This window comes from Pantherophis guttatus, chromosome 4 (genome assembly GCF_059756535.1).
Source record: "Pantherophis guttatus breed Tessera chromosome 4, ASM5975653v1, whole genome shotgun sequence".
NCBI lineage: Eukaryota > Metazoa > Chordata > Lepidosauria > Squamata > Colubridae > Pantherophis > Pantherophis guttatus.
In genome coordinates this window covers 22619875-22644555 of record NC_142066.1, presented here as the reverse complement: position 1 = coordinate 22644555, position 24681 = coordinate 22619875, and the positions used below count along the sequence as shown (strand labels likewise).

At 41.9% G+C, this 24681-nt stretch overlaps 2 protein-coding genes across 3 annotated transcripts; both read left to right on the top strand.

Moving 5' to 3' along the window:
* Positions 1–7755: 7755 nt before the first annotated feature.
* On the top strand, positions 7756–13761 carry LOC117662255 (olfactory receptor 4N5-like). Its single transcript, XM_034411574.2, has 2 exons — positions 7756–7832; positions 12798–13761. The coding sequence occupies exons 1-2, from the start codon at positions 7823–7825 to the stop codon at positions 13733–13735; spliced, it is 948 nt and encodes a 315-aa protein (XP_034267465.1). The 5' UTR covers positions 7756–7822; the 3' UTR covers positions 13736–13761.
* A 3409-nt stretch (positions 13762–17170) lies between these two features.
* LOC117662254 (olfactory receptor 4N5-like) lies at positions 17171–22326 on the top strand. 2 transcript variants are annotated; one of them, XM_087894479.1, is made up of 4 exons: positions 17171–17788; positions 18707–18965; positions 20955–21786; positions 22132–22326. In XM_087894479.1, exons 3-4 carry the CDS (start codon positions 20986–20988, stop codon positions 22162–22164), a joined length of 834 nt encoding a protein of 277 aa, XP_087750605.1. In that variant the 5' UTR covers positions 17171–17788; positions 18707–18965; positions 20955–20985; the 3' UTR covers positions 22165–22326. The 2 variants fall into 2 exon arrangements, with proteins under 2 accessions (XP_087750605.1, XP_087750604.1); XM_087894478.1 differs by having other exon boundaries at positions 20955–22326.
* Positions 22327–24681: the final 2355 nt, after the last annotated feature.

The following is a 24681-nucleotide window of genomic DNA, read 5'->3' as shown; positions in this document are numbered from 1 at the left end:
AGACTCAGGGCGGTGAACAGCCAAGTAAAACACTTTATATACAAAAGTTAAAATAGATTTAAAATAATTAAATAATTTGGCCCATAATTTAAAACATTTCAATTTAAAACCAATTTCAAATTTTAAAAACCCATCATAAAATCAGGACAGCCCGGCTAACTGAAAGAAGTAGGTTTTAAGGGCCCGACGAAAAGTCCGGAGGTCTGGGATCACTCATATCTCTGGGGGTAGATTGTTCCAGAGGGTAGGTGCCACCACAGAGAAGGCTCTCCCCCTGGGGGTCGCCAGTCGACATTGTCTGGCTGACGGCACCCTGAGGAGGACCTCTCTGTGGGAGCGAACTGGCCGGTGGGAGGCAATTGGTGGCAGAAGATGGTCCCGTAAGTACCCCAGCCCTAAGCCATGGAGGGCTTTAAAGGTGATCACCAACACCTTGAAGCGCACCCGGAAGTCCACCGGAAGCCAATGCAGCTCGCGCAGGAGAGGAGTCACATGGGAACACCCCATCGCTCCCATAATCCCTCGCTTGGCCGCATTCTGGACCAGTTGGAGCCTCCGGTGCATCCCAAGGGGAGCCCCATGTAGAGAGCATTACAATAGTCCAGACGAGAAGTGACGAGTGCTTGAGTGACTGTGCGTAGGGAGTCCCGATCCAGAAAAGGGCGCAACTGGCATATCAGGCGAACCTGATAGAAAGCCCCCCTGGCCACGGCCGTCATATGCTCTTCTAAAGACAGCCGTGCGTCCAGGAGGACGCCCAAGTTGCGAGCCCGTTCCGTGGGGGCCAATGATTCGCCCCCAATAACCAGTGATGGCGCCAGCTGGCTATACCGGGATGCCGGCAGCCACAGCCACTCGGTCTTGGAAGGGTTGAGTTGAAGCCTGTTTCTCCCCATCCAGACCTGCATGGCCTCCAGGCACTGGGACATCACTTCCAAGGCATCATTTAGCCAGAATTGGGCAAACCAAAACGCACAAAACTTTTTGGTTCCAGAAGTTCCACTTGGGGGTGGGGAGGGGATGACTGTAAATTAGTCCTGATTGTCATGAATAAATGCCTTGCCTCTGACCCAGAGCTAGAAGCAGGGGGGCTGGACAAGCCAGCCCCCAAGGTCCATCCTAACCCAATAACCCCTCCTTACCTTAGCCACGCCCCGGGGGTACTTAAGGGTCAGCCACGCGGTCCTGCTCCAGTTCCAGACTTGTACCTGTGGACCATTCGCGGCCCCAGCGGGACTCCCAGCATCTACCGGCGATCCTCACCGCTTCCCGAGACTCCAGGCGACGATCCGCGATGATCCCGAGCAGACAAGGCCAACCAGAGAGGAACTGAAGGCCCATCCGGAAGATTGGGGCCTTCACCCGGGAGCAGCATGGACGAGCTCCTCACTCCACGGCGACTGGGGAGAAATGAACCTCACGCATGCGCAGCACGCCCCTGTAAAAGAAACGGAACAGGACATAGAGCTACACCGACGCAGACACATAGAGACAAGTCAGTTCAGACTTGCCACAGTCGTTCCTCTGCCTTATTGCGAGTATCCTTACGTGAGGAACCATGGACAGCGACATAATGTGAGTAATTTAACTTACAATTCAGGGACTTTGCCCAGTGACTTTCCCAAACTGAGGCTAGATGGGGAGAATTTCCTGGACTGGAATCAACAGCTCCAGGCCACCCTGCTTAAGGAAGACCTATTATCTATGGTTACAGACCCCCCAGAAAAACCCTGGACTTTTGAATTAGATTGCATCCATCACAAAGCTTACTGTATTGTCATTGCCAGCATTACCCCCAGCATTTACCCCAGTATCAGCCACCACCTGACTGCATTAGAAATAATACAGAGAATGCACAAATTGTTTTACTGCCAAAGCGTTGCCAGCACCACCAGGCTGTCCAGGGAATTTTATGCCACCAAACTCAAGGCAGGGACACCCATGAGCGAGCATTTACTATCCCTAAATAATACTAGGGCCCAGCTGACACAAAGGGGGGAGGTCATAAGCGAGAGGACCATGATAAGTATCATAGTAAATTCCCTAGACCCCAGTTGCGACACCTTCATTACGCAGATAGACAATCTAGGGACAGGGAGGCTCTCGCTGGACTTACTAACAAGCAAACTAATATCAGAAGATTGCATCAGAAAGGACCGCTCCCTAAGCCGCAGGGAGCAAAGACCCAGCAGAAAGGTTGAACCACAGGGCAGGAGCCACAGCAACACAGAGTGTTATATATGTGGGTCAAGAAACCATTACAAAAGGGACTGTCCTAAAAATACAGGAGACAGGGTACATAGAAGAGATAGGCCAGAGCAAAGGGCAAGACATACTAGCGGACACTCACCAGAGGTCAGACACAGGCGTAGGGATTCCCCTAGCCCTAGGGACAGGAGAGACCACAGGGACAGTTCCAGGGAGAGCCACACTGGATCACTGTATGGCATAGGGGATCAAGTACGACACATAGGCCAAGACAAGGAGGAAGGCACATGGCTACTGGACTCAGGAGCCACGAACCACACCACACATGACCGCAATCTACTAACCTCTTTTACAGGAGAAAGCTTTGTAGTGAAAGTGGCTAACCAGAATAACGTACAAGTAACAGGCAAAGGTAACGCATACGTACCAGGAATAGGCGTGGTACAGGGAGTACTTCTAGTGCCAAATATACCATATAATATCCTTGCCACCCTAAAACTAAGCAAGAATAACAATGTCGAGGTGACTTTCAAAGAAGGAAAGGCACAGGTAACCAGAGGGGGTAAAAGGATAGGGAAAGTAGTAGTCAGTGGGGAACTACCATTCCTCCACCCAACCAAGGACAAACAGCCAGAAGTAAACAATCACCGAGGGGTTAGACCCAATAGCACAGACAACGCAAGTAAGGAAGTAGAGGGGGTTAAGCACACACACACCACCGATGAACCCAGTGAACAGGGGGCACCCAGGAAGGAGAAACCAGCGATAGGAAAACCGATGCATGACAACTGTGTCCACCTATTACACAGAAAACTAGGACACATTAGTTTTCCCGTAGTGCAGAAAATGTTGGAATGCTCTGAAGGTATAAAAATAAAGGATTGTGAGAACTATCTCGAGTGTTCTATTTGTAAGGGCTCCAAATTAAAAACCAAACCAAGACCCAAGAAGTCAGTACGCACAACTAATTCGATTTTTCAACTTGTACATATGGACCTAATGGGGCCACTAAGGCCCTCCATCAAGTACAGGAAGAGGTACTTCCTGACCATAGTGGATGACTTCAGCCGCTATGGCTTCGTATACACCCTAAAACACAAAAATGAGGTATTTCAAAAATTTAAGGAATTCTATGCGAGGGTGGAGACACAACACAACACCAAAATCAGGCAAATAATGACAGACCGGGGGTCTGAATTCTTATCAAGCGACTTCTCGCGATGGTTAAAAGCACGCGGGATGGTCCACTACACGACTTCTCCGTTTTCCGCCTTTCAAAATGGCGTGGCGGAACGAAAAAACGGAATGCTACAGACCATGATGAGGTGCGCGCTAGATGATGCCGGCCTAGGGCAGCATTTCTGGTCCGAAGCACTCATTTATTCGAATTATACTCTAAATAGACTGTGGTCCAGCGTACTGAATAAAACTCCATACGAATTAATGTACCAAAGGAAACCACAGGTGTCACACTTACACATATTCGGGGTCACAGCAGATGTGCACATCCCCAAGCAACTCAGGCGTAAGGGGGACAGGGTATCCAGGAGGCTGAGGTTCATGGGCTATGAACCGGGGACGAAGGGATACAGGTTCATAGACAACAGCAACAATTTCGTAATATCACGAACAGCTGTTTTTCACGAAAACGCTAACTGGTCCAAAATACACCTCAACGAGGTGTCCCTTAACAAGGACGGACCAGGGGATGATCAAAGGGAAATAAAACACCAAGCAGGAAGGGGCACTGAACAGGGAAAGAACAAACTCAAGGGACAGGAAATACCAGTGAAGGGATGGAAAGAAAACCACCCACACATTAAAGTGGACTCACTCACCGAGAGAGAAGCTAGGTACATGCATGACACAGAGACACCTCCTGACAGACCAGTTAGGGCAAACAGGGGCAAAAGGCCAGAAAGGTTAGGGGACTACATACTATCCCTACACACTAACCAACTAACCCCCAACACAAATGAGGACGTACTGGGGTTACCGGATGAGGAGAGAGAGAAATGGAAACAAGCCATGGAAAGGGAAATGGACAGCCTGAGGGAACTAAATGTATACACTCCCTCTAAAGTCCCAACAGGAAAGACAACCATAGGCACTAGGTGGGTCTACAAGGTTAAAACACTAGAGGGAAACAAAGCGCTCTACAAAGCAAGACTGGTGGCACAGGGGTTCGCCCAGAAATACCCTGACGACTACACGGAAACGTACTCCCCCACAGTCAGGGCCGAGAGCGTGAAGTGTGCACTAGTAATCGCATCACTGCTAGGGTTAGAAGTGCACCAATTTGATGTGCAAACTGCTTACCTGCACGCTGAGCTCGACAAAGAGATATACGTGAGAGCGCCACCCAGCCAAAGCACCAAAAAGGGAGAAACCTGGATTTTAAACCGAAGCTTGTATGGACTCAAACAATCAGGGAAACGTTGGTATGAGTGCCTATCCAAGACATTGAAATCCATGGGATTCTCAGCCACTTCAGCCGACAACTGCTTCTTCACCAAGAAGTCAGACAACTCCCTCGAATATGTTCTGATATACGTAGACGATATATTGTATATCGGTGATCAAGCCAGCAAATGTAATAACTTCGCCAATGAGCTGGGAAAACATTTTACACTGAAAATATTGGGCAAGGTAGACAAATACTTGGGGGTGCAGATCACGAAAACAAGCAAGGGTTTTCAACTGTCACAGAAGGATAAAATTTTGGAACTAATACATAAATGCAACATGACAAGCGCCAAGGGATGTGAAACGCCAATGCAACCAGATTTCTTGAAGGACATGTATAATGAGGCTGAGGCGTTCAAGGACAACACATTATACAGATCCACCATAGGCTCCCTACTGTACATTGCTCACTGGACCAGGCCAGACATCGCTCTGCCAGTTAACTTGCTATCAAGACATGTGGGCAAGCCCACCGTGTACCACTGGGAGGCCATCAAAAGGGTATTAAGGTATCTAAAGCAAACTTCCGAGGCTTGCCTGTCATTAGAGCCCGAGAACACCACAACACCCACACTCACGTGCTATGCTGACGCTGACTGGGCTGGGGACGTGAAGTGCAGAAAGAGCACTTCGGGTTACATATTCTTTCTAAACAACAGCCCAGTTCATTGGTATACAGGCAAGCAAGACTTGGTAGCCACATCCACCACGGAGGCTGAATATATCTGTTTATCCAAAGCCGCCAACAACCTGGTCTGGTTTGATGACCTGCTCGCTGACATATGGGCCGAGCCAAACTACCCCATCATCATGCACGAGGACAATAAAGCTGCCATGGAAATATCTAAGGCTGAAGCGGTGGGTCAAAGGTCGAGGCATATTGACATAAAGTACAAGCACGTTAGGCAGTTCGCGAACATAGGAGTTGTGAAAGTTATACACTGTGACACAGAAGAGCAAACAGCAGACATTCTAACAAAGCCATTGCAAAATAAACGGCACACGTATCTCACATCAAAATTAGGCGTCCTCCTGAAAAGGACACCTCAGGTACACACCACACAAAAATATCTCGGCCAGGCATTTAGAGGGGGTTTTGTCATGAATAAATGCCTTGCCTCTGACCCAGAGCTAGAAGCAGGGGGGCTGGACAAGCCAGCCCCCAAGGTCCATCCTAACCCAATAACCCCTCCTTACCTTAGCCACGCCCCGGGGGTACTTAAGGGTCAGCCATGCGGTCCTGCTCCAGTTCCAGACTTGTACCTGTAACGATAAGATGTACAATTAATAAACAGCAATTGATTTAATGCGAACCTGTCTATGGAGTTATTGGGCACAATCCTCGAACACAATTAACACTGATGATATTGGGTAATGAAACATCTGCAAGAAAACAGCCAAGCTCAGAGAGCACCAAGGACCCTTCATTTCAACCCTGAGCTCCAATACTCTCCATTATTGATAATGATGCCCATACAAATTCCTCAGTGGAGCAGCAGGTCAAGAGAACATAAAGGAAATACACACACACAGGTAGTCCTCACTTAATAACTGGTTGCATAACAACCGTTTAAAGTTACAATGGACTCATAAAAAGTTATTTATGAACTCTCCTTGAAGCTATGACTGTTGCACATAGACCCCATAGTCATGTGATTACATTTCAGGCACCTAACAACCAACTTGCATTTGTGACCGGTTGTACTGGTGACATGACCATGTTTTGTGAAGGTTTTATTGCCATTTTCCAGCAGAAAATGGCAAAAATGCCTATTGAGTATGCAGGGTTCGTTTAACAGCCATGGGATTCACTTAACAACTATAGTGATTAGTTTAATAACTTTTGTAAAAAAAAAAGTCATAAAATCAAGTTGGGTCATGTAGTCACCTTCTTAACAACTATAATGACTTATGACCAAACATGCAGGCTCAGTTGAAATCTGGTTTAGTGAATAAACTTAATGAAGAACAGATTTTCAAAACTATTTGCCTAGTATTCATTTTTTTAATAAGGACCCTGGAGAGAAATAGAAGAATCTTACATTAGGGCTCAGTTTGTCCAGGGAAATGCAGAATCTTCTGGCTGTCTGATGACCCACATCTGTAGAAATGCATGAGTGCCAGAATTTAAGGGTAAGGGATGAAGAACATAGTTACTCATCCTTCCCTTCCCTTCTCTTCCCTTCCCTTCCCTTCCCTTCCCTTCCTCTCTCTGTTATTCATTCCTTCCCGTCACATAAGCTTCTTAGTAGGCTTGGGAAGAAGAGTGAATTAGAGGCTAATGGAAGAGTAGAAGTTTGAAGGGCTGTTCAATTCTTCTAAAAAAATCATTTGATTATAGATCTAAAACTATGCTTAAATTTAGTTTTTGTTTTGAAGTTTCCCTTGGTCCAATCCCAGCAATATCTACATAATCCTCAGAACTACTCTAACTTCTTTGATGTTTACAAAGAAATATGTACTGTTTTCTACTTAACATATATTTTATTGGGAGAGGAATGCAAAGGATAGAGAACAGCTTACAGATGATACTGTGCCTGATATGAAATCCCATCAATATTTTCATTTTTTTCTAAAATGGATTTGCTTCATATTTTTTTTGTCAGTTCTCATATAAATAGATAGATGGATGCATCCGTGGGACACAAACTGATTTGTGTTTAGTATATATATATATTATTGAAATATATGCAAATAGTGGAAGAAAACGGGCATTGCTTAATTAGAACAATTTCTGAACTTGTCTCATTTCTGAGAGAAGCTAACTCCATCATCAAAGATCTCCCTCTCCAAAGTCCATCTTTGCTTCTTGGTCCATTTCCTCCAGCTCCTTTACAAATCTCATTTCAAGCCTTGACAAGAGAGGGAGATCAAAACAGAGGAAAATTACATCTTGCCATTATTCTTCATTGATGATCAAGTGTTCAAGATTGCCAAGATTGCAAATTTAATAGAGAGGGCAAACTAACATTCTTCTATTATTGCAATATCTTTTGGAAATACAAATCAGAGAAAGTTGAACTATGCAGCTTGCAACTTTATTGTCCAACTTCTGATCCAATATATTGCACAATTCCACCTTCAGGATTGCTTTCATGGATTACCTCCAGACTAAGATTCTCTTTGCCAGCAGGTTCAGCTTCAAAGAATGATTTCAGGTAAGATGGCACTGAAGTGAGATGAAATTTAAGTCTCCATGAAGATGAGATTTAAATCTCCATAAACAGCCAGATACTATCAGTGGTAGCTCAGAGGTAATATGTTACTCTTAGAAGTTTGTGTGTTTTTAACTCCTGCATCAGAGGCTGCTTCCTCATAAAATTGAGACACTATATGTGACTCCTGGACTGGAAATTACAAAAACCAACTTTAGATGTCGGTTTGTTTGTTTTTTTCCTGAGTTCAACTACCAAGATTGATGGATTGATTCACTAATTCACTCTATGAAAAGTTGATTTTAAAAAAATAATAATTCAGAAGGTATCAACCGGGTCATAATGTAGTGAAGATGTTACTGGCTCAGGGACCTTAGTTTACAATGATTACAACTGTGCTAATAGATCTGTAAAGGATGTCAATCTATTACTGAATCCAGTTCAAGAAGCTCATATTTGTAGAAAGTAAGATCTCCTTCAAGTTTTTTTTAACTCCTAGTGGCTTCACAGATATAAAGATAAGAGATTTCTCATCCACATTTAAATAAAGCAGAAGTGCTGATAAGTCTTAAGCATTTTAGGATAATTGATGTTTTAAGTGGGATTTAATTTCCACCCATAATTACATTGCACCATTATTACTTCGACAGTACAAAGACAGTCGTGAATGTAACATTCAGATCAACATACATAAAATAGAAGTGTATTAGCTCTTAAATCAGAACTAGTAGAATAGAAGACACAAGTTTGTGCTGCTTTTTTATTCAATAATGGTCTTGGAAATTAAAACAAAACACCACATCCCATTACAGTATGGTGTTTGACTTGAATAAACCTCATTCAGAAGTTTCATAATTAAGGAACATGCTGGTCAATCAAAGGGGCTACCAGCAATTTTAGAAAGGACAAAAAATGGTAAATTCTTAATTTATTTCTAGCCATCAACTCCATCCCGTATCTTTTATTTTCAGTTCTTGCATTCTTCCTCCAGATTCTTCCATGGAAGCCACCTTTTCCATTTGCTGTTCAGAGGAGAAGACAAAGACTCACATGAAAAAAAAAAGATCAGGATTTTTTTCCTCAAACAAAATGTTTTTTTCCCCCACCTTTTTTCTTTAGGTTGCTATCAGATCACTTTTTTCTTCTTCTGAGCCCTTAACAACTCTCAGATCCTCTCTGTGGTGTAATAGATAAGTTGTGGGACAAAGATTTTAGAGATCCAGGTTTTACTCTCGATTCTTCTCTCAACGTACCTCACTGAGAACTTGGGGGGATGGAAGAAGGGAATGTTATGTATTTCCTTTGCAGCTCCTAGAAGAAAGTTTGGGAGTTCACATAAAAGTGTTAATGCCACTTTATAATGCCTGGATAAGACCACACTTGGAATATGGCATCCAGTTTAGATTATGGGATGTTGAGATTGTAGAAAAAGTGCAGAGAAGAGCAACAAAGATGATTAGGAGGCTGGTGGATGAAATATTTGAAGAACAGTTGCAAGAATTGGGTATGTCTAGTTTAATGAAAAGAAGGACTAGGGGTGACATGATAGCAGTCTTCCAATATCTCAGGGGCTGCCACAAAGAAGAGGGAGTCAATTTATTCCCCCAAAACATCTGAAGGCAGGACAAGAAGCAATGGATGTAAACTAACCAAGGAAAGAAGCAAGGAGAAATTTCCTGACAGTTAGAACAATTAATCAGTAGAACGACTTGCCTCCAGTTGTGGGTGCTCCAATACTAAAGGTTTTTAATAAGAGATTGGACATTTGTCTGAGATTGGACAGACATTTGTCTGAAATTTTATAGGGTCTCCTGCTTGAGCAGGGGATTGGTCACCTGGCTAGGTGGCTCAATGGCTAAGACACTGAGCTTGTCATTCAGAAAGGTCAGCAGTTCGAATCCCTAGTATAGGTCTCCTCTGGGAACAGGGGGTTGGACTAGATGACCTCCAAGGTTCCCTCCAACTCTGTTATTCTATTATTCTGAGTTACACAGGTAGGCTGAGAGTTCAGAATCTGCTTTTCTTTCTCAACAGCTGAGTGCCAAGTTCTTTCAACATAGTTTCTTTGCAGGTGAGACCCTCAACTTATATCACATCTATTCAGACCCTCATCTCACGTCACATCCATTCATAGACTTTCTCCATGGTACAAGTAAGAGGAAACATTTGGTCTCAGTTTGAAAGTTTGAATATTTAATTCAGTTTGAATTAATGAATAATAAGTTGCTGATTTAAAAGAGAGATAGTGTAGTGGCCAAAATTGTGGAAACCTTTTGGGAAAAGTGTATTTTCTAAAAGTAGCTAATAACACCACTCTTTTGGAGGAGTAATACCATAAAATTATATATCAATGGAAAGATAATTTAATCAAGAATGTAATGCAATAACTTTTCTATTGAAGGAAGAATTTTCTATTAGAATAGCAGTTACAATATAAAGAAGAAAAATGAAACACATAGAAAAAACGAGATATACAAAAATTATCACCATGTCAGTTAATAATTGGGTAACCTTTAGCATGAATTACAGCCTTACAATGTCTTCCCATGGAGTGAACCAAGTCTTTTAGTTCTTCAGCTGTTATAATGTGAAACCAAGATTGAATGATTGCTTCTATTAACTGGGGTTTATTGCTGAGTCGCTTCTGACTAACAAGTTTCTTTAGTCGGCTCCATAGATTTTCAGTTGGCTTAAAGTCAGGGCTATTCCCAGGCCATTCCAGCAGTGGAATGATTAATTTGAAATCCCCCCCCCCAAAAAAAGTTGTGTTATTAGCCATGAAAACCCAAAAATACACTTTTCCCAAAATGTTTCCACAATTTTGACCACTACTGGCCAAAACTGCATACAGTTGTCTGTGATGAAAGAGTGCTACATTGGTGACAACTGAATTTTGTCTATTTTTAAACTTCTATTGTCTAATGATCTGGACCTTGAAAGGTATAGATCATTAGAGAGTAAAGGTACAGTATAACTTTATTGAGTTATTGAATCCATTTGTATACCATGTTCCACATTTAAAATGTCTAATGCAGCTGTCCCCAATCTTAGATCCCACAAATACATTGAATCAGCATTCCAGGTGAGGAGTTATAGTCTGTCAGTTATGGAGGGCACCTGATCTGGGAAGGTTAAGATAGACATTTTCCTGGACAATGTGAAGTGCTAGAAAATGTTAAAGGATCACCTTCTCTTAAAACTAACAGTGATGTAGTCTCTGTAACTAATGATAATGTCTGACTCTTGGTGATTCTATGAGCCCAGTCTCCCCTCATCTTCCTTCTCCTAAAAAGTGCCTGTCACCGTTTGGCTGCAGCACCTCCCCCAAACCCCCCCTCTTTTCAGGGAGGCACGATCAGGTACAGGGGAGCTTCCACCACTCCCCTTCCTTCTCCCAACAAGCATTTGGCTTTCCTAAAGCCATTTGGCTACAGCACCTCCCCCAACCCCCAACCCAGTGGTGGGTTCCTCCCGGTTCGGTCCAGTTCGGCCGAGCTGGTAGTGGTGACGATATGACGTCACCGAACCGGTTCTCCCACCCCCTCCCACCCCCCACCGCCCCACATTATTCTTACCTTTTATTTGGTCTCACCCCCAATCTATTGCTGCCTCCTGAGTCCCAGCTGATGACTAGAAGGAAAAAAACTGTTTAAACTCTTGCCGCGAGGCTTCAAAGGGCCGTCCTACAACTGATCGGTGTTAAAAGCAAACAAATTAGTTGGGTCGTAAGTGCGAAGACTGGTCGTAAGTGCGAGGACCTTTCAGAAATGACTGATCAGCTAGCCAGGCCCACCTAGTCACATGACCTCCAAGCCACACCCACAAAATAAGCCACGCCCACAGAACTGGTAATAAAAAAATTTAGAACCCACCCCTGCCCCAACCCCTGAGATCGATCGCACCGTGGCTTCTGGCTGCTGGTATTGGCAGCTAGCTGATTGGTTGATGGCTAACTGTCCCAGGTGGCGAAAAGCCCAGGATGAAACCTGTGAATGGGCTGCACCAAAGTGTGTGGGATGGAGGGGCCATGGCCCACTGACCAGGTTGAATAAATGGGGGCGTGTCAACTGAGGAGAAAAGCTAGAGGTGAACCCCCAGAGGAAGAACCCTGGCGGAGAAGCGGGCGCAGCCAAGGGTAGGAGCTGAAAAGTCTTAGACCTGCTTTGATGGTATCCAGCCACCATGTTCCTTGACAGCCTGGTTTCCTTTTACCATTAATTCTTACAAACATAATTGCTTTATCCAGTGAATTTTCCTGCATGAGTAAGTGAGATGCAGTTTCATGATTTTTGCCTCCTAGTGATAGGTCTGGTATTATGCACTCCAGCACATGATTGTTAGTCACTTTTGCTGTCCAACAATGCAGCTAAAGAGGGTAGGAGATGACCAGGCTGAACTGGAGGGTGGGGTCAAATGTGTCATCAGTCATGACTTCTAGGCCACTTCGAATGCCTTTCTTAACTCCTGCTAATTTCCCTTGATCATTAATAGCTCAGTTTCAGCTTGCAATAAATTTTTATATTTATTTGAACTGCCCTAATCTCTTGATTTCTCTGGTGTTTAACAGGTAGCAATAACAGGATAGAACAATAAAGGTGGGAACTAACAATCCATATGGCCAATAAGAGTGAAAATAGAAATCTAATTGTCTTGTAAGGAGTCTTCGGAGAGGGGCGGCATACAAATTGAATTAATTAATAAATAAATAGATTTAATCTTGCTGGTTGGTCATTTTAGACACTGAAATCCATAATATCTGGAAGGATCCAGCTTGATAATAACTATTTCAGATTAAATTTCCTCCTAAGGAAATATTAATGCATGATTCCTAGGAAAACCAGACAGACTGTGAGAATCAACTGGGATTAAAAACCTACTGTTTCCAGGACTCCAGATTTATTTGGACTCACACAAAGGTTAAATGGAAAATATTAACACTGATTCCTTATAATTTGTATTCCTTTACAGGTATAAGGATGGAAAATGAAACGTATTCACCCGTGACTGAGTTTGTCCTCCAGGGATTATCACAAATCTGGGAATTTCGGATATTATTTTGTGTTCTTCTGCTGCTCTTCTGTATCATCGTTCTTCCTGGGAATATCCTGATTGTTGTGACAATTCTGCAGAATCCCTCTCTGAAATCTCCCATGTTTTTCTTCTTGGCCAACCTGGCCTTGGTTGATATCTTCTACAGCTGTGTCACCCATCCAAAGCTCCTCCTCAACATATTTTTTGGTTGCATGACAATCTCCTACTTAGGCTGTATCACTCAGATATTTTTCATCCATTTTCTAGGAGGAGCTGAGATGTTTCTTCTCTTTGCCATGGCTATTGACCGGTATGTAGCCATCTGCCATCCATTGCATTATGCCATGGTGGTAACCAGGGTCATTTGTTGGGCTATGGTAGTAACTTCATGGTTTGGAGGATTGATACATTCCATCATCCAGGTCATTTTCATCATTTTACTTCCATTTTGTGGCCCCAATGAGTTGGATAACTTCTTTTGTGATATCACCCAGATTATCAGATTAGCTTGTGCCAACATCTACACTCTAGAATTTGTCATGTTTTTTAGCAGTGGTGTGCCAAGCATTGTATGTTTCATTCTCCTTCTTATCTCCTATTTGGCACTGCTTATAAAACTGAGAATGGGCCCTAGTATAGGGAAAAGCAAAGCCTCCTCTATCTGCATCACCCATATCATTATCATATTCATCATGTTTGGTCCAGCCATCTACATCTATTGCCACCCTTTTCAAGACTACCCATTAGACAAAGTAGTGGCCTTTTTCCATGCTATGGTCTTCCCCTTGATGAACCCTGTGATCTACACCTTGAGGAACAAGGAGATCCAAACTGCCATGCGGAGACTGCTCATGAATATTAAAACTAGCAGATAAATAAAAATTTGATAAATTTTTCCCAAGAAGATTTTAAGTTGAAATCAAGAAAAAAAAATGGAGGTGAAAGGTTTTATATCAGGGGTGAAATCCAGCAGGTTCTTACAGGTTCTGGAGAACCAGTAGTGGAAATTTTGAGTAGTTCAGAGAACTGGCAAATACCACCTCTGGCTGGCCCTAGAGTGGGGTGGGAATGGAGATTTTGCAATATCCTTCCCTCAGGAGTGGGGTGGGAATAGGGATTTTGCAATATCCTTCCTCCAGGAGTGGGGTGGGAATGGGGATTTTGCAGTATCCTTCCCCTGGATGGGGTGGGAATGGAGATTTCCAGTATCCTTCCCCCAGGAGTGGGGAGGGAATGGGGATTTTGCAGTATCCTTCCCCTGGATGGGGTGGGAATGGAGATTTCACAGTATCCTTCCCCCAGGAGTGGGGAGGGAATGGGGTTTTTGCAGTATCCTTCCCCTGCCATACCCACCAAGCCATGCCCACCAAGCAACACCACTCCCACCAAGCCATGCCCACAGAACCGGTAGTAAAAAAAAATTGAATTTCACCACTGCTTTATATCTTTCCTTACTGTCAGTTAAACTGGGACATGATCAGTGAAGTAAAGAGAAGGATAGAGAAAGCTCGAACAGCATTTTTCAAAATGAAAAAGATCTGTACGACATAAGCCTAAGACTGAAAATCAGGCTTGTGAGATGCTACATCTTTTCTATCCTTCTCTACGGAGTAGAGAGTTGGTCTCCGACAGAAAACCACTTGAAGAAACTAGAAGCATTTGAAATGTGGATTTACAGACGGCTGTTACGTATAAACTGGGTTAACAAAATCACAAATGAGGAGGTGATAAGCCGCCTGGGAAAGCAAAAGGAAATCATCAAAGCCATTAAAAAATGAAAGTTAGAATATTTTGGACATGTGATGCGACACCCAGAAAAATATGGCATCCTTCACTTAATCCTCCAGGGAAAGATTGAAGGCAAACGAGGCCCAGGCAGAAGAAGAACATCATGGCTTCAAAACCTAAGGGACTAGTTTGGACAAAACTCAGCAGCACTTTTTCATACAGCTGTTGACAAAAGGATTGCCAACATGATCGCCAACATCCAATGACGGATGTCGGCACAAGAAAAAGAAGAAGACTCTCAGTTAACAGAAAGATTTAAGAGTGATAGGAAGGATTATGAGTCTGAAAAATGGTAAGACTGAATTAGATGTGGAACTATGTACAAATCATACATTACTGCTAAGATGGCTCAGTGGCTAAGACACTGAGCTTGTTGGTCAGAAAGGTCGGCAGTTCGAATCCCTAATGCGTGAGCAAGGGGTTGGACTAGATGACCTCCGAGGCAACTTCCAACTCTGTTACTGTTAAATGTCAAGATGTACAAACTTTTATTGAATGATTACAAGGTAGGCACAGTGTTGCCTTTTTGCTAATTAATTCTAGTTTCCTGAAATGGTACTATATATCAAAACCGAAAAATTAAACTAACCATGTGTAGTGGGACAGTCTGAATCATATAAAACCAAAGACATCACTAGAAGACAAAATGATAAGAGCAGTGGTGGGTTCCTCCCGGTTCCTCCCGGTTCCACCTGGTTCCGCCGAGCCGGTAGCGGTGACGATATGACATCACAGAACCGGTTCTGCCCCCCCACCCCCGCCCCCCTTCCCCCCACACCCCCGCGTTATTCTTACTTTTTATTTGGCCCCACCCCCAATCTATTGCTGCCTCCTGAGTCCCAGCTGATGGCTAGAGGGAAAAAAACTGTTTAAACTCTTGCCACTGGGCTTCAAAGGGCCGCCCTACAGCTGATCAATGTTAAAAGAAAGCAAATGAGTAGACCGGTGCCTGCAAAAATAAATGAGTAGACCGGAACAGCTCTGCAAGCAGTTAAAAGCCTGGTAGACCAGTACCTCTGCTAAATCCTAAATAATTGTTACATGACCATCAAGCCATGCCCACAAAATAAGCCACGCCCACAGAACCGGTAGTAAAACATTTTAGAACCCACCCCTGGATAAGCGTACATCTGATTTACGTTGGCCATGTCATGCCTGCAAATTCATTGCAGAAGTCAAATGATGCTAGGAATGGTTAGTGGAACAGGAAAAGGGGAAAGCAAAGAACAAGCTGGCTTGATAATGTCAAAACTGATACAAAGATGAACATCCAACAACTAAAAGATTCTGAAAGACTCCCTTCCAACTCTGTTATTCTATGTTAGTCTATTCTAAGTCAAAAGAAGAAAATAGAACAATTATTTTTTTAAAGTGTAATATGGAAAGTTGTAAAAGTGTGCTACCAGATTTTCAAACCATCAAAAATAGCACAGTTTGTAATCAAGAACAGTATCAGGCAGTCATAGGAAGTCTGTTGTACTTATCAAAATGGTCAAGGCCAGATATTGCCAATTCAGTCAACATTTTAAGCCGTTACACATCAAAGCCTACATAACAACACTGGATACGAATTAAAAGAATACCATGTTGTTTAAAGGGAAGTGGGGATTTAGGATTGCATTTATAGCCATCAAATGAATTGGAATTGAAATATTTTGTAGACACTGATCGGAGTAATGATGTACAAGGTAGAAAATCAATCTCAGGATTTGTTTACAAACACACTTTTTGGTTGGAAATCTGGAAAATAGACTTCACTGGCCATTTCCACAGCTTAAGCGGAAGTTGGGCCCTGTATTTTAAAACACCTGTGGAGTATGCTAGAGAAAATTCTGTCTAATGAATAAACTTAATTCAGAATTGCTTTTCAAAAAAACTTTGTTTAGAATAAAGTTTTTAATAAGGTCCTTGGAGACCAGCGGAAGGAATCGTACTCAAGGGCCCAGTTTATCCAGGGACACCCACAATCTTCGGGCTTGCTCAAAGAACAAGTAATAGACTTGTGGAGATTAATAGGTACTTGATACTGAGAGCATAAAAGGTAAACTATCATTTTACCCATCCTCTCCTTTCCTCTCTTCCTCCAAGGCATCCAACTGTCCATCTCACTCACAATGGCTACTGGGCCTCAGAAGAAATGAGAACGAGACCTTGACCTAAGAATAAGGAAAGATATTCAGAGGCTGGATTCACTTTTTGTAAATCATGCTCAAGAGTCCTCTCTCTTTAATACCTTCTTTTCTCCCATTACTTTTATCTCTGCTCTCAAAGAAGAATGCATTGCTTTGTTGAAGCTATTTTCAATTACGTATTTAAGTAATTAACTAACCTAATTAACATAATAATAATAATAATAATAATAATAATAATAATAATAATAATAATAATAATAATAATAATTAACCTAGGAACATTTCCTCTTTCCAAACTTCTCAGTGGGGGTCTTGAGACGACATAGATTTCTATGAGACAGAAATGCAATGAACAGAAAACATCTCATAGAATCTGGGCATGTGTAACAATTTTTAATCTCCAAATCGAGGAGAAAACAAATAAACAACTAAGTGTTTTGATATCTGTAAAATAGGTTTATTATTATTATACAATTTCTTGCCTCTCTCCTTGTGACTAAATGGATAGATACTTAGAGGTTTCTGGTACTTCTGCTATCACCATGTTGAAACATAAAATTGGTCCTGAATTCAGAAAGTTTGTTTTATGGAAATAGATGCATTTGATGGGAGAAAAAGGGGGCTGCTAAAGCTGGCAGTTAGGAACCATATCTGAACTTCTCTCCCATCCAAGAATGTACGTTTAGTCCCAGCTAACTCTAATATCAAAAATCACTCCAAATTACATGTTTGCATCCCAGTTCTTTTTCTCTAGTTCCACTTCAAACCTCATTCTAAGATTGGGAGGGAGAGAAGGAGGAAGCAAGGAAATAGACTTCCAACTTTGAAGGGGTATTTTCGATGCTTGGTCTGACGGATGATTACTACCTTATCCTCAGGATAGCTAGCCAACCACCAATTTAAAAGAGACGACCAACCAACCAACAACCATAATATAATTCCTACTAGAAATTGCCCTGTAGAGAACAAGCAAAGTGAGAAAGAGAACATCATCTGAAAAAACTTAAGGTAAGACTTGGTGCGTTGTTACAGCAATTTTATCTACTGATTGTATTCCATTTTCTATATCCATGTCCACTGCTGTTGTTTGATAATCTAATAATGTACATTTCAGGGATTGCTCTAATTCACATTATGAGTAGGGTAGCTTTTTTATGGGTAGGGCTGACTTGAGAAGCCAGCAATGCATCTCTTCAATGAAGGAATGGATATATTTTACATAAAACTGAGAAGGCCCATAGGGCAAAATGACTTTTGAAAGATGTTTCCTTCCAGATAAATCCTGTAAGCAGAGCCACAAAAGATGTGTTTGAAACTAAATGCCTTTTAGTCCCAGCTAAATTTATGTCCCTTGCATTCTGGATATAAATTGTTTCAACTCCTACCCTCAAAACAACGTTATAGAGCACTGCACCTCAAGACAACTAGACACAAGAACAGTTTTTTCCATCACTCTACGCCAAGAACCCCATCACTCTGCTAAACAAATAATTCCCTCAACACTGTCGAACTATTCACTAAGACTTCATTTCTGTTACTATGAGTCTTCTCATCATTCCTATCACCCATCTCCTCCCGCTTATGACTGCATGACTGTCACTTTGTTGCTTGTATCCTTACGATTTATATTGATATTGTTTCCTGATTGTTTATTTGTACCCTATGACTATCATTAAGTGTTGAATCTTAAAGATTCTTGATGAGTGTATCTTGTCTTTTTATGTACACTGAGAGCATATACACCAAAGACAAATTCTTTGTGTGTCCAATCACACTTGGCCAATAAAGAATTCTATGCTATTCTATTCTGTTCTGTTCTGTTCTGTTCTGTTCTGTTCTGTTCTAATCTAATCTAATCTAATCTAATCTAATCTAATTCTAATATCAAAAATCACCTGTATTTGCACCCCCATTCTTTTTCTCCAGTTCCACTGCAAACCTCATTCTGAGATTGAGAGAGAGGGGGAAGGAGAGAGCAAGGAAAGAGACACCCAAATTTGAAGACAATATTTTCTGTTCTTCGTCCAGCTGATGATTCCTGGGAGATCACCCAGGATAGCTAGTCAACCTCAATTTAACAGAGATGACAAAGCAACAACAATAATATAATTCCTATTAGATATTGCACTGTAGGTAACAAAACAAAAACAGGAAGGTCAGGAGCAACATCTGGGAAGAACTTAAGGTAAGGCTTTATGTGTTACTATTATTAAAAACAGTTTTATCTACTGACATTACAGTAGTGGCCAAAATTATGGAAACCTTTTGGGAAAAGTGTATTTTTGAGGTTTGATGGCTAATAACACCACTTTTTGGGGGGGGGAGGGGGAGTTTCAAGTTAATTATTTTCCACTGCTGGAATGGCCTGGGAATAGCCCAGACCTTAACCCAATTGAAAATCTATGGAGCCGACTAAAGAAACTTGTTAGTCAGAAGCGACTCAGCTATAAAACCCAGTTAATAGAAGCAATCATTCAATCTTGGTTTCACATTATAACAGCTGCAGAACTAAAGACTTAGTTTACTCCATGGGAAGACATTGTAAGGCCGTAATTCATGCTAAAGGTTACCCAATTATTAACTGACATGGTGATAATTTTTGTATATCTCGTTTTTTCTATGTGTTTCATTTTTCTTCTTTATACCGTAACTGCTATTCTAATAGAAAATCCTTCATAAAAGTTATTGCATTACATTCTTGATTAAATTATCTTTCCATTGATATATAATTTTATGGTACAACTAGTTATGGTAAAGTAGCTAGTTATTAGCTACTTTTAGAAAATACACTTTTCTCAAAAGGTTTCCACAATTTTGGCCACTACTGTATTCCGTTTTCTATTTCCATGTGCCCTGCTGTTGCTTGATATTTTGATTGCTATTTCAAGGATTGCTCTAATTCACTTTTTGAATAGGGTAGCTTGTATGAGTAGAGATGACGTGAAAAGCAGGCAACACATATATTCATTGAAGGAATAAAGTCACTTTGTAATGGAGATCAGCGACATAACGACTTAATAAGCAAATATATAACTGGGAATGTCTGTAGGGTGCAAGGATGTTGAAAGATCTCTCCTTCTAGATAAATCCTGTATGCAGACCCTCAAAGGATGTGCTTGAAAGTGTCTCTTTAACAACTTGCAAACTTGCTTTTAACTCCTTGGTTTGCAGAGTAAATGAGCCAAGATTCTTTTTTTGTAGGCAAAAAACAAAGCCTTCCTAAATTAGGGATTTGCTATGAACAAATGATAGGGGACATGGTGGCTCAGTGGCTAAGACACTGAGCTTGTTGATCGAAAGGTCGGCAGTTCAACAGTTCGAATCCATAGTGCCACGTAATAGGGTGAGCTCCCGTGACTTGTCCCAGCTTCTGCCAACCTAGCAGTTCGAAAGCACGTAAAAAAAATGCAAGTAGAAAAAATAGGGACCACCTTTGGTGGGAAGGTAACAGCGTTTCATGTGCCTTTGGCATTTAGTCATGCTGGCCACATGACCACGGAGATGTCTTCAGACAGCACTGGCTCTTTGGCTTTGAAACAGAGATGAGCACTGCCCCTAGAGTTGGGAACGACTAGCACATATGTGCAAGGGAAACCTTTACCTATGAACAAATGGGACCATTCAAAGTCTTTCACCATTTCTGCAACAAATATTAGGTCCAAACTGGCCTAGGGTTCTTGTTACAATATGCTAAATTTTTGAAATGAATCCAACTTCACTTTCAGAGAATTAGAAATATCAGCTGGAAATAGTAAACATCTTAAATGCGTAGCCACTTGTTTTCCAACTAGCTATTTTAAAAGCTGCAACCATAAACATGTATAGAAATAGAAAACAAAGCATTTGTGGCACAATTATATGTGGGCTGCAAAGTACCAAAAAACAACAACAACGACAACAACAACCCTGAACAGAAATATCCTGTTTTCCCCCAAAATAAGACATCCCCTGATAATAAGCCCAATTGGGCTTTTGAGCACATGGCAATAAGGCCAAGCGCTTATTTCAGGGTTCAAAAAAATATAAGACAGGGTCTTATTATTGGGGAAACATGGTAAGATTGAAACTATTTTCTCTGGTCGATAAGATATTGTCTAGATTTTTGTGTACAAGACAGAGAAATCTTCTTACAAATTTCCTCCTACTTAGTGTTCTCATTATTATTCCTGTACAGTGATACAGAAGGAGAAAGATACAGAAGGAGGATGGATTTGAGAAACCACACCGAGTTTGTTCTTAAAGGTTTGGCAGAGACCAGGGAACTGCAAGTCTTGTTCTGTGTCATCCTCTTGATCTTCTATGTCATTATTTTTCCTGGTAATATCCTCATCATTGTGACTATTTTGAAAGACCCCCAATTAGGAGCTCCCATGTTTTTCTTCTTGGCCAACCTGGCTTTGATGGACATTTGCTACAGCTGTGTCACCCCTCCAAAGATGATAATCAACCTCTTCTCTGGATGCCAAACTATCTCATACAATGGTTGCATGACACAGATTTTTTTCATCCACTTTCTAGGTGCAGCCGAGATTTCTCTTCTTATTTCCATGGCAGTTGATCGGTATGTGGCTATTTGTCATCCATTACATTATGTAACTGTAATCACCAAGAAAGTTTGTTGGGCTTTGGTGGTGGGTTCCTGGATTGAAGGATTCATCCATTCCATGATCCAGATAGTTATCATCCTCCCACTCCCTTTTTGTGGTTCCAATCAACTGGACAACTATTTCTGTGATGTCACTCAAATAATCAGGTTGGCTTGCACCAATAAGTACAATCTAGAATTTGCCATGTTTGTCAACAGTGGCCTTGTAACCACAACATGCTTCTTCCTCCTTCTCATTTCCTATGGGGCACTGCTGATCAAAGTGAGGACAGGTGCCAGCCAAGGGAAGAGCAAAGCATCTTCTACTTGCATCACCCACATCATCATCGTTTTCATCATGTTTGGTCCAGCCATTTATCTCTACGGTCATCCCTTCTATGACTTTCCCTTTGACAAAATGGTGGGTTTCCTGCACACTGTGGTTTTCCCTTTGATGAACCCTATGATTTACACCCTGAGGAATAAGGAAGTCAAAGTTGCCATGCGGAGATTGCTGAAGATCCACAATATTTAGTAGGAGAAGTCAAAGATGTTTATTTTTATTGAGATATTGCTAATTTTTTTAAATATTGGACTTCTTTATAGAGAATTCATATTGTCATTTCTATAGGGTGAATTGTCAACATCTGAGATTATGTATAACATTGACATGCAATTCTATTTTTAATAAATGAAAGTCAAATACTTATTTATGTAATAATGACATTTGCTAATATGAACATTCATTCTTTTTTTTTTTTTTTAGATATTCTTGGTTTCTCCTACCAGATTATTTTAATCATGTACCTAACATCAACATCAATAAAATATCCTTCTATTGGACTGCATAAACATACAGTAGTCTCTACAATGTGACTGTCAACATTTGATAGAATGCCTAATGCTGACAATGAAATTCTGTTTTTAATAAATGAAAACAAAATACTGTTTTATGTAATCGTATAGTGAAATCTGCTGATATGAACCTTTATGGCAAACATTCATTTACTTTTTTATTACATTCTTGGTTGCTCATACCAGGTTATTTTAATCATGTACATAACAGCATATGTGATCACATACTCTCAATTATTTTCAAGCTGATCGTACGTGGCCTGGTTCTAAATAAGCCACAGCCGGGTAGTGGGCCCTGGCCTGTGGGTTGCAGACCCCTGTTGCAAACCATTCAGAGTGCTGTAAAGCACTATGGAGTCTAACTACTATTGCTATTGCCAGCTCCCAAAGAAATTTCTAGATACACAGTTTGCTCACAGTTTGCTTTTGAGATAGGAAAGCAATAAACGGAAAACATCTAGTAGAACCTGGCCATGCTTAACACCGGACTAACAAATTTTGATCTCCAAATTCAGCAGAAAACAAAACAAACAAATACTCTGCTATTTATAAAAATAGGTTTACTACAATGCATTTTTAAATCCCTCTCCTTGTGACTAGATGGGTAGATACTGAGATATTTTCAATACTTTTGCTATCGCAGTGTTGAAACAAAATTGGTTTTGAGTTAAGTATATGTTATGGAAATAGATGCATTTGATGGGAGAAAATTAGGGATTGGCTAAAGCAAGCAGTTAAGAACAATATCTGAACTTCTTTTCCATCCAATGATGTTCACATACCCCCAGCTAAGTCTAACACCAGAAATCTCCCACTCCAAATTCCATCTTGTCATCCCAGTTCTTTCTCCTGTCCCACTGCAAACCCCACTCTAAGATTGAGAGGGAGGGAGGGAGGAAGGAAGGAAGGAGACTCCTGTTGTGACTCCGACCCCCTAGCCCCTCTTTTCGGAGGGAGAAGACTCCGAAGGTGAAGGAGAGGAGTTGGCCAGGCCTTCCTCTCCAGAACCCTCCTCTCTGGCAATGCCTCAGGTGTCTCCCGAAGGAGAAGAGATTGGCCAGGAGCCAGGTATCTCCGAACAGTTGCAGTCGGGCAGTGATGGAGATAAATCTTGGCTGGATCCACCCCAGCATCGGAGAGACAAGCGCACGCAGCAGAAAAGGAGACATGCCAGAGATTAAGCTGAGTCACTGGACCACACCCCACAGGGGATAAAAGGAGGTGTGGTGGCCATTCAGGCTCTGTGATGGACAAAACTAAACAACTAGCGAGTCGCATTGTATCTCTGAAACTACGTTATCTGCCTGCCTTGGATTTAATACGGACTGGACTTGACAATTCTTTAACTTTGTGTATTTGTTTTGGTTTATCTGATGGAGGAGGAACACCTCCCTCTGTGAGTAAAGTTCTTGGCAAGCAGCTACTGGGTTGCTGCCAATCCTGTTATCGAAGGAATTTATTGTCTGCAAGTTTTATTTAACCCCTGGCTGACTGTTTGTGTGCGTGTGTGAGACGGGGACAGAACAACTCCCAACTATGAAGGGAATATTGTCTGTTCTCAGTCCAACTGATGATTACTGATTTAATCATGTACATAACATCAACGCCATATGTGATCACATATTCTCAATAATTTTCAAGCTGATCACACTGCTCACACAGCGTGATTCTAAATAGGCCACAGACTGGTAATGGGCCAGTCCTGGGGATTGAGGACCCCTATTGTAAACCATTCAGAGTGTTGTAAAGCCCTATAGAGTGATATATATGTCTAACTGCTATTGCTATTGCTAGCTCCTCAAGAACATTCCAAGTTTGCTCAACCCTGTCCCACAAGGAAAGCCTACTATTCCTTAATCATTTGCAAGTCTCGAGAAACCAGTTGCTGGATTAGGCACACAGCTGAATGACAGCAGTTGCAACTAGGACATCCTATTTGTCTCCTAGGCATTTCCATAACTGCTTCATGCATAGTCTCTCCATCATCACTTTTTCTTCTCCCACTTAGTCCTCCCTTTCTTCCTTTAAGATATACTTCTTCGATGTAGAAAAAGGAAAATGGGAACTGAACATTGGCCAGTGCTATGATAGCAACAGCAATAGCACTTAGATTTATATACTGCTTCATAGTGCTTTTACAGCCCTCTCTAAGAGGCTGTAAGCTTATTGAGTCAGTTTATTGCCCCCAACAATCTGGGTCCTCATTTTACCCACCTCGGAAGGATGGAAGGCTGAGTCAACCTTCAGCCTGGTGAGATTCGATCAGCCAAATTGCAGTCAGCAGAAGTAGCCTGCAGTACTGCATATTGACCACTGCATCACCAAAGCTCTTAGATCAGCGGTTCTCAACCTGGGGGTTGCGACCCCTTTGGGGGTTGAACGGCCATTTCACAGGGGTCACCAAAGCCCTCTCTCGCCACCCCCCCCACGCCTTCACTCACCCTCACTCTCTGCCTCTGTT